The sequence below is a fragment of the Battus philenor genome, unplaced genomic scaffold, assembly GCF_028537555.1.
Source record: "Battus philenor isolate CCGP_79_NKW_IND1 unplaced genomic scaffold, ilBatPhil1.0.hap1 SCAF_22, whole genome shotgun sequence".
NCBI classification, from domain to species: Eukaryota; Metazoa; Arthropoda; class Insecta; order Lepidoptera; family Papilionidae; genus Battus; species Battus philenor.
Window position 1 is genome coordinate 12,049,358 of NW_027181685.1, and position 15,403 is coordinate 12,064,760.

General features: G+C 36.0%; 1 protein-coding gene across 1 annotated transcript in view; it reads right to left on the reverse strand.

The window, feature by feature from the left end:
• The window catches only part of LOC137923618 (uncharacterized), an 87,950-nt gene extending 78,378 nt beyond the window's left edge, over positions 1-9,572 (reverse strand). Inside the window, exons 1-2 of the mRNA XM_068766835.1 lie at positions 9,491-9,572; positions 6,256-7,841 (exon numbers count right to left, since the gene is read on the reverse strand). Coding sequence (XP_068622936.1) covers positions 6,256-7,841; positions 9,491-9,572 — 1,668 coding nt within the window. The remainder of the gene's footprint in view (positions 1-6,255; positions 7,842-9,490) is intronic.
• Between the last annotated feature and the right edge of the window lie 5,831 nt (positions 9,573-15,403).

Below are 15,403 nucleotides of genomic sequence, written 5' to 3' on the forward strand. Positions count from 1 at the left end.
TGTATTATATTCAATATGTATCCCTAAACGTCATACAACGGCCACTTTAAGGAGTGAGCCAAAAAAAGTAAAAGAACGTGATATAAAATTAGCAAAGTGTCGATATTTTTAGTTAAACCTTCCATGAAATTTATCTGTGTACAAAGTACAAAACTATAATATTAAAGTCCTAATCGTTTACACTATAAAAATATCTAAACTTAAAATCAACTTAAAATCTCCCAGAACAGAGGGCAACGTAACTTAAGGTTAAGTAAGTGGATATGTGATCGCTACGAGATTACCTTTAATAGCTACGAGGGTTCTACGGCACTTTGATTTGTATATGAACATATAAACAAAATTGTATATCTTTCTGTTAATATATTTTTATACATAACTATATATCTTGTAATGTAAATTCCTATATTTATTTCTTATAAAAATTAATGGATCATTTTTTATTTTTTCATATACGAATAATAAAAATGTTTAGTAATATATGCACTTATTAATTAGTTTATTTATATTATTATTCACTTTGGACATTTATAGAGATACGTACGTCATGAGAATGCAAAAAAATAGCCCAAAACAAAAAGGTTAAAAAAAGAGATTGTAAACATTTATCGCTTTTATTTGCTATTCTTTCTTAACGAATTACATTTTATTTTCTTTGCAGAATGTTTCTAACGGGCAGTGTACGTGGGATCTATGAGAATTGCGTAGAGTGTCGATAGGCGTTCGATTTATGATTGTGGGAGAAATTATTTTTCGATTCACGAGAAAAGTAATGTGGTATTTTGTATTAGTCGGTACAAAGTCCAATGATATTCGTTCTAAAGTGCTGCGATGTACTATATTGTCTACATTTGATTCAAAAATACTTTAAAAGAAACTATAAATACGTACACCAATATCTCGCTTTGGCTCTTTTCGTTTTGCGTTTTTTTCGAAGTTGCGTCGCTGCTTAATTAGTACTAATTCTCTGTGCGTCGTTAGATTTTCGAGGTTGAGTTGTTTTGGGTTCGAGTCTTTAACTTTTTTTAAAAAAAAATCTTTTTTTCCCAAAAGATGACAACAATTTTGTTTCTAATTACGCCATGCCATCAAAACTCGGGGATTCCGTTTCAAATTAAAAATCAACGCAATTTTAATACAGTTTTATTTTTACTTCGTTTTGCTAATTTTAAAGTTCAGTTTCAATTACGTAGTCTGTTGTGCTTTTTTTAAAGAGAATAATAAATATTTAAATTTTAACGTGTTGTTTCTGGTTACAAAAAAGGTATATATTTTTCCAATTTATTTATTGGTAGGTTTAGATTATTTTTGTTTTTTAAATGTTTACTTTGTTCAATCTTCTTTTTAAAAAAGTTGTATTTTCGTAACCCTGGAACCTATCTTCGATCTTTACATGGTTTGCTATAGAAAATGTTAATTCACTTTACGGCGTTTCAATTTGCGTCGTGTTTTTTTTTTGGAACGTAACCACGACGCAAAGTGAGGTATTGGTGTATATACTTTGAAATATAAACATTGATAAGATGTCTCACACGTACCACCAGAAAGCGCTACGTGGGACGTACCCACTTTCTGGTGGTCCCCACTTCAGGACCTTAACCCTAGCTACCAACTGCTTTGCGCCTTGTACTTTCTCCACTGCTACTGCTAATCGGCAGAACTACGTCGGCTACTTTTTTTGTTAACCAAAAAAACTTAATAATTGTGCGCAATCTGAATGGTTTTCGAGTGGCGACCACAAGCCGGTAGAGACGACATGGGTATGTTCCACACTAGGTAGGATGATACAGGTGAAATCGCGAGAAGTCGCTTGATATGGATCGCACAGAACTGGTTATCGAAGCGATCTTTAGGGGTGGCCTATACCATGCAGTGGGCGTCCATCTGCTGAAATGTCACTTCCATGGAAATCTATGGGAAAGGATTATTAATTGGAATCAGGCGTTTCCTCGCGGAAGTCCATCCTAAGCAAGAAAAGGACCAATATTTAGCCACTCCATCTAGCTACACAATCGGTGTAACATAACTCCTAAAGATGCCCCGTGGAGGGGTGAAACACGTGTTGAGTAATTTGACGGTGGCGGTTGTGTGATTCGCATTGTTTGCCGCATACGCATTTATCAGCGGGCTGGCGGGCGGTGCACTTTGTTGCACGACTACTATTGCCTTTTCTTGCTTAGGAAAGGATTATGTCCAGCTGTGGACTTCCAATGACTGAAATAATGATGATAAATTAATATTATAGGTGCAGCGCTTATTCAATCAGGAGCAAGAAAGAAATTCCGAAACACGGACAGCAGATAGAATGAAACTATTCCTTGGTCGGTTACTATTGTCTGCCTATCATTACTATCACTACAGAAATTATTAGTGCTTAGTGAAGTAGCGAATAAACTACACCAATGTAGATAAAGCTTCAATAATTGATTATTATCGTTTCTTGTAAGACAATTAGCAAAATAAGCAGTCACAATACATAAACAATAGATAGTAAAACTTAATGTTAATAACAAATAATACAAATGTGGATACAAGTGAAGTTAAACAAAAGTATATTCCGCTGATTTGTTCAATTTTATCTTATAACTAATTATGATCGTAGCAATTAATGCTAGGTGTCCAAATAACATATATGTCAAAATTGTATTTGTTAGATAATTTTCACATTAGCATTGAGTTGGAGTCAAACATATACCTTTTACGAGGAAGCTAGTTTTTTGCAATATTTGAGAATAATTGAATTTTCTTTAAGAATGTTATATAGCAGGATAGCCCACGAGCAGTCCGCCTGGCATACTCTGAAGAATTTGTACCTCTCGATTTTATTTGTGTGTATTTCAAATACTGATCAGTTGTAAAACAAAAACCAAATATAAATATAACAAGGAATGTACTATATTTAAGATATTAAAAGAATCGTAAAGAATAAGAAATGTTAATAATGAAAAAGAATAAAAGAAATTATGAAGAAAGATATAAGAAAAAGTTTGAAAGGAGAAAAGAAGTCATTGTTTCCAGCACTTAAGTGTCATTTGCCATCGTAGACCTTGTTATCGCTTGTCATCAGGCGAAATAAAGGTCACAAGTTTTGCCTATAAAGGACAAAAAATAGAAGAGAAAAAAGCAAAAAATAAAACGCTCATTATACCCTAAGATATGAGTAAAAGATAGGCCCCAGAAATGATGTCATTAAAAATATACCGTTCAGTATTAAATATCGTCTCAAAAAATTACTGCAAGGTGCTGTCAATAAAAATGAAAAAAAAATATCAAAAGTGCGTAAAATATATACGTTTTATTTTTAATTCTTGAATTCTCAACATATGTTTTATATCGCTATTTAAATGTTGTCAATATATATAATTTGTGTAATTTTTAATACCTATATATGTAACCTTTTTAATGCGTATTTAATTGCGTAAAAGTTTAAGATATTTTTCAAAATTCCATTTTTAAAAAAAGAACTTTCTGGAAGCTTGTCCACCTATGTTATTTAATTTTTAGGGATTAGGATTATTTTTAGTGACTTTTATATATAAAGTACCCCAGAAAATAAATAAAAAGAAATTTATTACATAACTACAGTATTTACGATAATACTTTTTGATACAAAATGTTATTAGATCTTTTTTCTGATATATATATATATATATAAATAAAAAAAATAAGTGAAGTTAACACTTTTCCAAAATGGGATTTTTTTATCTATACTAACTTCAAATAATAATTAAATATATAGGATGATTAGTTTAGGTATAAAAGCTTTAAAGTGGTGAATGTATAGCTCATTTGCAAGCAAAAGCAAAGGTATTAACTACATCTCCAATCAGCCTGTATAAACAATGCTACATTAATTTATTTTTTCTACTAGAATGCCACTGGCAATGACTTCTACCAGTGCAGAGTCTGATGATATATAGTAAACAATATTTAATTATCATTGATAGAATTTTGAAAACGCTATTTCTTAAAATTATTAATTTTGGACGGGTATGTGCCATACTTTATTTGACAACAAATGAGCTATGTATTCACCTTCACCATCTTTAATATATCTTACACAGTTATATAATATCATTACTAACACGTTTTGAAATTAAAAAAAAGGCTATTTAATATACTTAAAATACAAGGCTACGCGGGTTTGTGACCACCTTCACAAATAGCCTTAATACTATAGTAGGAGTAATTCATTCTTAAAAATCCTTTAAGCTGTAAAAAAATGCAGTTTAAACTGTCAGGTAGAACAGAGGTGCAGAGTTCCGTTTGATGATCAAACGTTCCACAAAACAAAGTACATTTCAATCAGTCCATCTGTTTAGTCTGCACGGCCGGGTAAAAAATAAAGTTTTTATGTTTCTCATTGTTTTGTCTGTGATGTTGAATGAAGATGCACGATGTCCTTCATCGTTCAATCATCTGGTCGCTTCGAATGTTTGTTGATACTAATCTACGTTTCTATCGTAGTGGTGATTTTGAAAATTTGAATTCTCAATACTGTGCTTAACTAGAACATTGTGATGTTACTAAAAGCCTCCTTGATATGTTAATTACTTAAATATTTTGTTGAAATCACTTTTTCAAAATGATCTGATATCTTAGAACACTACATCAGAGTCCAATCTCTTCTAGTTCATTCATATGGACACAAAAAAGGTTTGATTTCAAAAACTTTGAGTTTAGATTGAGTAAACTTAATATACTTTTTACATCAAAGTAAAAATGAATTAAATAAGTAAAAATCAAGTGTCTGTTATGTGTGATATGACATGCCTACTTTAACTTTCGAACTATGCAAAAATATTATTCGAGAAAATATTTTTGTAAAACACATGTTTATATTTTAGTGTATTTTTCATATTTACTTCTATCTTCTAAGAAATAAACATAAAAATATAAAATCGAAATATGATTATTAAGATAATGATAAATATATACACACACACACATACATATATATATATATGTATGTTTTTAAGTGGCGACCACGAGCCAGTAAACGCGGCATGGATAGGTCACCCATTAGATGGACCAACGACATTGAGAAATCTTTGCCTTGTATTGAACATCTATCGACTCAAAAGAAGAAAAGACAACCGAAGAAATAACATTTTGACCGTGCATTTATCAATAAAGATACATTGACAAAATATGTACACAAATTCTAGTTTAGGAAAGAAGAATTTAAATATGTTGATTGATATTCTTCTGGTTTAGTTAATGATATATTATTATATATTTATGATGCATGCCTCCTCCTACCAGTCCTTTTGACAACCTTAGAGCAAGCCATAAGCCTCTGAACATAAGTCCAGAACTGGATGAACATCATAAGTATAAAAAATGTAAAATAAATTTGATGTTTTGTGGTGAACTCAACTAACAACATGATTTAATATATGTATTGGACGCTGTGGTTTTAAAATTCTGGTGTGACCACGTGTGGGGGGAGATTCTACGCTACATGATAGACAGATGGTCTTGTTAAAGTTGTCAGAAGAACCGGAAGCCACTTCCATCCAGCCTTATTAGAAATCTATGGAGAAGCCTATTTCCAGTGAACGACCAACGGCTGATTTGATAATAATTGAATAAATTGTCGCGTACTTATTTCAGTATCAATAGATAAGGAATTTGTATGAAATATTAAATTAATGAACATTGTGTTATTCAAGATAAATACAACAATTGGGAAACAAGAAACTGTCTTCAAGAAATATATAGTATGATCAACTATTGATGTAAAAGATTTAAACGGATTAATGTACAGTTCACTTATTAGCTGAGAGTTTTTATGTCTCTTTTTAATCATTTTCAAAAAAGTGATCAGTCACAATAAACTTTTTTTCAACTGTAATGACAATGAGTACAAAGTCTGCAGCAACAGTCAATAAACAATGATTAATTGTAATATGTGGTAACATGAATTTTGGAAAGGCTTTTACTATATTATCATTATCTTATCTATTATTTCCGAAACTATTGATTTTGTATATATTATACGTTAATTGACAGCTAATAAGCTAAATATTAACAAATATATAAAACTCATAATTTATATGTATTTGTCTTCACGTGTTTTTACTTCCCGATGTGTTTCTTTCGGAAGTTCTTTTCAGATCTGAGGCCTTATATCTGAACAAGTGGTAGACCACGTCATCAAGAGATGTAGTCTAAAGTATGTTGAATAAAGAAATGTTGAATTTGAATTTACATCATGGAAGTGTAGTATAAAAAGATTGAGTTGCGACTGACCTGAGGCGTCCAGGCGGCGGACACGCGGCTGGAGGAGCGGCTGCGAGTCCTCCACAGCCGCTTGCTGACGCTCTGCACCACGCTGCTGGAGGAGCGCGACTTCTGCATGCCACCTGCGGGACCAGCCACTGACGTCACACCACGCCCTAGCAGGCTCGATAGGAACGAGTGCGACTGCGACGGAGACGGCGGCGGGCTCGAGTAATTCGACGCCTGTTCCCGGTAGGACGCAAACCAACCCTCCTCCGTTTGGCAGCCCTTGTGCGGCCCATCGTCGTCAACATCACCAGGTAGTCGAGGCTTTATATTGCGCAGGTTTTTGTCGTAGTTTATCCGCTTGAAGCGGTCCACTTTCTCCGAGTCCACGCTCTTCTTTCGCGCCATCCGTAAGTACCGTTTGATGGTGTCACTGACGGATTGCGAGACATCGTCGTGGTCGACGCTGGAGCGACGGCGCGCTGGTTTTCGCTCGGGCGGCGGGCTCGTGGGGCTGGTAGGTGCCGTAGCTGCCTCCAGCTTCTCGCGGTATGCCCGCTCCAGCTCGCATAGCACTTCCTCTGGGACTGGCAGCGTCTGAGTACCACGGTCGCAAAATTTGTCCTCCAGCGACTCAGAACTGACCTCGATGAGGGGCGGCGGCGATCGTGGAGGCGAGCGGAAAGCATCGTCGCCGTCGAAAAGACGGGTCCCGAAGGTGTACGTACGTAGTCCGCTGCGACCACCTGCAAGACCGTTGTAGGCGCCGGAGGAGTAGCCCCCAGAACCTCCTGCGCCACCGCTCCTGGCGCCGCGATACGGTTTAGGTTTACGCAAATCTTGATAGAGTCTCCTTAACAGATTCCTATCAGTCACTAAGTCCCGCACTGTATCGTCTCTAGTGGTCGACCTGAGTGCGTCGAGAAGAGCACGGCGCGTCGGATCCGCATCGGCATCGTTAGGTGCGCGTTCCGCTTGCCGTTTCAGGTACTTTCTTATCGCTAACACTAACTCCTCATCTGAGGATTTCGCGGTTGTATCGTCTTCCACTCTCAAGTATTTCCTTAGTAAATCCACTAGCACGCCTTCGATGTCATCAGGGGGTGAAAAAGCGGAGGTAGCAGGTGGCGGTGGTGGGGCCGCAAAGAAATCGCGGCGAAGTTTTGCGAGGTCGAAGCGGCCGCCGGAGGTATGCCCGATGAGGAGATCGGTGGGACGAGTCGGAACGTCTGGTGGTGGAGAACGGGAACGAACTGATCCACCGCGAGGACGTTTGTTGCGACGCGGTCGGGGTAACGCTCCGGGGTAGGAGCTCTTCCTCCACAGTAAGAACCGGGGTTCCCGTGAGCATAGCTCTTGGAAGTGTGCTTCGATTCGCGGTATGTCCTCGCTGCGGTTCTGGGCGCCGTCGGGCACGAGGCGGCGGCCGGCGTCGGCCATGTACTTCCATGTCTTGCGCGTGAGCAGCCAGCGCTCGCGCGGGCGGTCGCGGCGGCTCCGCCGGGGCTCGCGGCGGCGGCGCTCCATGCCCGTCAGCCGCGCACGGCGTCGCGCGCGCACCTGCGCCACGCCGCGCCGCCCGCGCAGTGCGCTGCTCGCGCGCAGGCCCGCTATTAATAATTAGCACCTCTCTATAACGCGCTAATATCCGATATTTTAATTTGTCATCGTACACTGGCAAATTTCTCCAATTTTTTTCTTTCGTTGTACTTCTCATATCGACCAATTATTAATTATTTTAAGGTCACCGACGTAAGAAGCAAGCATCGGAGATGGAGATAATTTATTATGTAGTTTAATTATCTTAATTATTTGTATAGTATTTAGAAAAATATTTTTTAAACGCCACGAAAATATAACGTGAAAAAAAGCATCAACCTCTGCCGCTATTCTCGAATCACGCGTACGAAATATTAGCATCAAAAATAGCAGTGTTATGAAGAAAGGTGTAAATATAGCTGTTGTTCACATCCCTAGCGCGCCCACGCGCTCTGCGTTCGGGCGGTTTCTCGCTCCCGCTACCGTTCGTGGCTTAACCTGTAGTCTGCCCTACCTGTGATTAATGATCACGTCCTTCGCTCTAATAGCTATTACAGAGAGAAAATTTAAGAGGAAATGTATTAGTAATTCTAAAGCTAAAATTATACGATGTTCAAGGGAAAAACTTGAAACAATCTCTTTTTATTTTTTACTCTGACCTTCATTTGCAATGTCGTCAGAAGATGCGAGATGCAATCCACTTTTAAACGGTCTTATTGTAAATATCTATTGGGAGGCCGGTGCCCAAAAGTGGACATCAAGTGGTTAAAATGATGATGATAATGATCACTATGTCATCCCCCTCGGTGGTTCAAGTAGTCGAATTGCAGTAATAGCGTTACACAAAGCAAATATGGTGCCAGACAAAATCTGCCCTATAAAATTAAGCGGGAATAATTTTAAAAAATTCAAATATTTTATCATGGAAAATAAAATAAATAGCTAAGGCTGTCGATCAGTGTTTGTGGCAGTTGTACTATAAACATTATTTTACTTTATATATTGTAACAGAAATAAAAATATTAATGTTACAAATAAATATATTTATATTGTTATTAAATATTAATATATTTATTTGTAATATTTGAAGCGAAAGTTTAAAACCTTCCGCTCGACAAGCTGATGAAATTTTCACGATAGTTGAATTTTATTATTTATTATATTTATATAAATGGTATATGTAGATATTTATATGTAATTATAATAAGTAGTAGCCATTACTATATTTGTATAAGGTATTTTATGTAATTATTTTCCCTCTAAATTTGTTTCTCACCTAGCTTTATTAATTTATCTCCACACCGCCTAACGGTTAACTGGTATAGATTGCCTTTGTAATTAAGTTCGCCGTTATACATAAAATGTATAAAAAGTGTTTGAATGAATAAATATGTCTGAAGTGTATTTACTAAATAAACTATCTTTAAACTTATATGTCTTTATAATCTCTCTCTCTCATTATTCACGACAGGACCTCATCTGTCCAGATCCCGCTCGGAGACGACGCTGTCAACGCAAGGACGCGCCTCGCGACGCCACTCCGGTGAATGGTGCTCCCCTACCATAAACGTGGCCTTCGGAGTCGTGGGAGTTTAGGGCCCCCGCCCTAAACTCCCACTAGCTTCAACGACTCTGAGGCGGACGATAGTTCGACGTGGTCTTGAACCATCGTGATAGCACCACGAGGGTTTCGGGAGTAGCGTGTACCATACACGCATACCTCGGGACGGGCTATCTAAAATAGCCTGGCGTGAGGGAACACCGCGTGGCGATCCTGACCGGGAGATACCGCGGTCCACCATATAGCGCAGAGGGCGCTCACCGCGGGTGTTTAAGTGGGTAGGAATCTCACATACACCTGTCCTCCCCCCAGAGGCGGGGCATTTTGAACGTCCGGAAGATTTCCCTCCCGAAACCAAACAAAATACCTCATCTGTCATGTTGGTTAGAGCATCTATAGACGTATATATATACGTCTATAGATGCTAATGTGATAATGTATTAAAGTTTACTTTTTTCAACGTCCTATAAAATTATCCCTTTAAACCACTTCCCCTGTAATCAGCTGTGTACGCTTTTAAAATAAACTCTCCAGTAAAAATGTAACAGGTGACGCAAAAGTAATGTCTTAATGTAAAGGTGCTTTCATTTTTACAAATGGTGTCAAATGTTACTGAACTTTTACATTTATGATGGAAATATAAATAGAATTAGTTCTCAATAAGCGATGAAGCGATACGTACCTCAAAAATAAGGTATTATTGTTACTGCTTATTTAACAAATTTTGAGTCTGTTGACCTAACGCAGCGTGAATTTCGTCGTCATGTTCCATATGCACGAACAATCTAGCGAGCGCCCAGCGCCTCGTGCAAACTGGCCCTACTAGAGATATCTTAGAAAGCTAAATATGAAGAAGATATCTTGAACTTGGACCTAGTGGTTTTGCGAGCAGCAATTCGAAATACCGTGAAACGTGCGCAATTATGCTTAAACTCGAGAAGAATTAAATGAAAAAAAAAAAAAGAGGCCACACGAGCGTCTTATTTTTTTTTTCATTTAATATAATCAATTTTACACTTTCAAGTTAACTTTTTTCAACAACACAGCTCTTTTTTTAAAGTTAAACAACAAAATGGCTGCCGGTTCAAACATAGTTTGTACTACATTACTTTTGCACAACCTGTTATTAATAACTATCATGTAATAAATGTGATATATATGGAAATCTCTTTTATATACACAGTAATTAGTTTTAGTTATAAAAACTATAAAGGGGTGAATGTATACCTAATTTTCTGTCTTATTCAAAAATTAATAGTTCACAGAAATAATAAATAACGTAATGATAATATAGTAAAAAAATAATATTGTTTACTATCTGCATTTAATACATAAATAAATTATTGTTATATATTTCAGAGTGATCGCTTTATGCTAAATAAATGTAAAAGCTTCAAATTTTTCTGATAAATAACCAATACATTCACCCTTTTAATTTTTTATATCGATAACTAATCATCCTGTATATAGATGGATGTATTTAGAGGACTTGAAATCAAAGCTCCTCTATTTTAGTATAAGCCAACTTTAAATAAGGGAATGTTGGTTTCAAACGCGTCCTGGTTTGCGAAAAACGAAAAGAAAATATCAGACGGTTTTTTTATTTACAGGAAACAGAAACTTTGTATGAGTGTTGAAAATGTCTTTAAGGTTATTTTTTTCAATGGCCCTCGCTATTGGGAGTCTCTCGTACCCCTATCTTTTAGAAGGATAGGGTCGTTTATTTGCTTTATTTATTTTAAGGCTCTTTTTTATTAACTTTCTTTTCTTTCGTTCATCATTTATTCTATCTTTCTACTTCTTTCATTCCACAATTTTCTCAGTCTTTCTCTTTCGTTCTATTCGCCATACATTCATCCTCAACTATTATATTCTAGGTATCTATATTTATAATTTTCCTTAAATCACAGTTTTATAAAGCTTTATATATCGTTGGTTGTAAACCGACTTCTGCATTTTACCTTGTATTTTATTTTCAACACATGCTGTTGTGTGTGAATAGATAAATATAGAAATGTAGGTAGAACAATTACAGGCGCTGATTGAAGGCGACGAGTGTGTACAAGGTTAATCCAAACATTTTGATATCGGTGTATTTCGAAAAGATTTCGTAACGAATTTTCGAATCGAAAAATCTTGATCGCTCGATGACAACGTTAAGTTTTTTATAACGAATATAAACGTTAAACTTTTTTTATATAATTAATCGTCATTATCATTTTAGTCTTAAGACATACATTGCTATACAGGCTTTCTTCAGATCATTTAAAAAAGTACAGTCAGTATCCCAACGCTAGTCATCTACCCACTTGCGACGACTTTAACAAGATCGTCTGTTCTCCTTGTGAGTAGATATCATACACTGGACTTACCAGGCCGTGGTCTTCACTCCGAAAACTTAAACCTTTAAGTGCCAAGAAGCACAGTCGCGCACCTATCACTGATTTTGAAAAATGCTAGCGTCGCAATAGCGCTCCTTTTGAGGAATCTCTTTTTTCGTATTTTTATTCATTATATTGCATTCTATCTTTAATCACATATTTTTCATATAAAAATTGTGGTAATAATTTTTATTAATATTTATATCTGGCTAGATGTAAAAAATAAGGTTGAATCACATACTTAGTCGAAACCTACTTTTGGCTTGGAAAAATTTCCAGGACGAAATTTACGACGATGTATAGTATACAGCAGTTAGTATAGGAGTGCAGTGAAGAGGTCTTACTTGATTTGTTTTATTTGTAAAAAATGACTGCACGGTTTTTGCGTGGGAAAACATGTTCGTAAACAAATCTTGTCAATTATTCAATTTTTATGTTTCTATTATCATAATATAAAATCTTCTGAAGAGAGTGCATAAAAAATTATCAATATTGGTGTATTATAATGGAAATGTTGAATAATGTTCTTGTTCGTATATATTATTTAAAAAAGGTACTTTTTTACAGGTATTTTTAGCATATATTGATTAAATATGTAAGGCACTAAAAGAGTTAAGGCCCCGGCGGCCATTTTTTTCTTCCACAGATTTCCAGAAAGATCGGTGCCAGACGTCGGGATTGATAGATGGGCGTCAACCGGAGATTACTAATCCTTACTCGGCCGATACAATGGCTGTTATCACTGCCAGGCAAAACAATGACGTAGGGGTCTGTTTTTTTTCAATCTACGAAAGATATAAGCCTATTTATGCTTGGTATGTGGCAGCAAGCGCACTTTTTTCATTTAAAATATATTTGGGAAATGCTATTGCTAATCTGTGAGCCCAAATCCCTGATTAGCTTGTTAAAGTGTCAGACGGCAGATTACATAGAAAGTAGATGGCTGCTGGAACCTTGAGATTTTGTAGTGTTGACTTCAGACCAGGCAAGTATAGCATAAGATGTCTACCTAAAAATTGGACATACGACCTCGTCAAGGTTGTTGGAAAACGATAAAGATTAATAAAATAATAAATGATAAAATAAAGGATAAAGAATAATAGATAAAGGTCAGTACCAACTGAATTGACTGCCACTGGAGCCAAGAAACACAGCGTAGAACGTCAATTTAAATCAAAAATGTTTTATGGCCGTAGTGAATGTTAACATGAAGTGTTACTCTTATACATTCTTCTAGAACTCTTTTCATGACTGCTATAAATGCCCCATATAAAAAGGAGATGACACTCGTAACGTAAGTAAATAAATAAATGTGTATCATCGACTAATTTTGTATGCAGACGATAGTAGCCTGCTCCTCACAGCCCAGGAAGACAGAAACACAATTTTTGTGATATATAATTGTTTATTTTTAGAGCACGTATAACACGCATACAGAGTGGTTAGAGTAAATAAAACGTCGATAAATCAGTACTACATATCTCAGTCTTATCGACTAGCGCCATCTAGTTTAGACAAAAGATAATGAAAAAGTTGTATGTATTTACCATATTAAAATTAAAGAAAATTTCTAAAACTGGTTGAAATTGACTAGCATTGAGTATTTTTAGAAAAACTTAACAAAGTCGTCTGTCCACTTTGTGGGTAAAGCTAACCTCTAAGGCTCTAACGGACATCTGTTCCATGGGCTATGTGGTCTTCTCTAATGTCAGTATTTTGATTTTGCATGATTATTTTTTGAAAATCTGTTATAGAAAATTCATTTTCACTGGTAAAGGAAGAATCCAAGCGGTATTGATATTTTTACTAATAAATAAATAAATAAAGATTATTTACTGGCAATACGTTCCTTAACGCGACAGTACCAACGTCCATTTAGCGAGATTTTAAAATAAAAAAAAAATATTAATTCTTGTTCCCGCGCTAAAATCGAATCATTTTGGCGGAAGATCAAAGGAATTGTGAAATGACTCTAACTGAGGTAATTAAGATCGACGTTAAAGCGAGAAATTGAATATGTATGTATTTTAACATTTCAGCTGGTACATACAATCTTTTTAGTTACAAGGCAGGTTATATTTTAATTATTTATAATAGCCATTTGTAAGTCAAAAATAAATCCTGGAATATAACTTATTTTAATATTAATTACATTCATATTGACAAATCCATTAAAATAGCACCTTCCACTTAAAATAACACTACGAAAGTTTCAAACGTTCTGATAAAGGAGAACCCACAATAAACTCAGTCCGAATTTTTTGGGACACTTTTACAAACATCCTAGTGATTAGGGTAACCATCGAAGTGAGCTAAATATCTGGGTCTCGTAAACGTTTGAAATTGTCGACAACGCGCAAAATTCCCAGACGCTGTCTCAGCTTATCGCTTGCTCCGCAGTATCGAGGTGGACGCGGTTTTGGTCCAGTTCTTCACGGGGCTCGGGGGGTTCTCCGAGTACCTTCACCGGTTTAAACTCAACGAGAACCCCTCGTGCTTCTGCGAACCGGGCGTGGACCAGACCGTGGTCCACCTGTAGCCCACTGTCCCGCATGCAAAGGACTCCAGGTCGACTCCGAATGCCGGTTAGGCAGAAAGATTAGCGAGGACTCTATGGCCTCTCTAATCAAAGACAAGGAAGCAAGACCAACGTGCCTAAAAATGTGCAGAACGATTACGGAAAACGTGATAAATAAAAACAAGAGTTGATCTATAATTAAAAAATTGTAAATGAAGTTGTAAAAATTGGCAAGTACATAAAGTAATACATAAAAAAATGTAAACCTGGATAGACCAAACATGTGATATACAATAAAAACAAGGAAATTGTAATAGTTAAGGTATGAGGAGAAGAAAGAATGGTATCGAATAAAAAGAAAAATAGGTATGAAAGGGAAAGAAAGAAGAATTGCAGAAAGAAAGAAAATAAAGGAATGAAAGATCATAGGAGGAACAATAGAATAGAGTAAAAAAATATTAAATAAAAACAAAGTCCCAGTCCCACAATAGATAGGGGGCTACAACGGCCCCCCATAGAAAGGGCCTCGTTTAAGAAAATACCATTAAAGCTGCAGCTAAAGTCAGTTTGAAAGAAAAAGTTAAAATTATTTTTTCACAGCCATTTTTATTTACAAACTTGTTTTGGTATTCTTCTCATGTACATATCTAATAGCTGTAAATGATACTATGTAGTCAGACCTTCCTATTAAAATACTTCTTTGTAGATCATTTTAAGTATATTCCAAAATAAACTATAGGTAATCAATGATCAACTATGCACATATACATGTATGTATGCCTGTCTTTACATCGTAATAAACATCAGTGGTATGTGTATAATAACAAGTACATAATGGAAAAGTCTGGATGGAGCGAAACGTACGCAACGTGTCATATATAAACGTCCTAGGCCACTTATAAAACGCTCCGGCGTAAAAATAAACGTTCTACCAAAAACGTTACTTCGCGTAATGTCTTCACAACCGGCAGCATAAAATCGCTACTAGCGCCATCTGTTGTAAGGCTTGCGAACGAGGAAAATTGAAAACGTTCCAACGAGTACACATTGCACTCGAGTTTTGCTTTTCGACGTTTTCAAAGTTTCTGTATTAGACGATAGATGGCAGTTTTATAAAATTAAAGTATTTATTTTACTCTAGTTAAAAAAGCTAAATTTTACCTAGATTTTCAT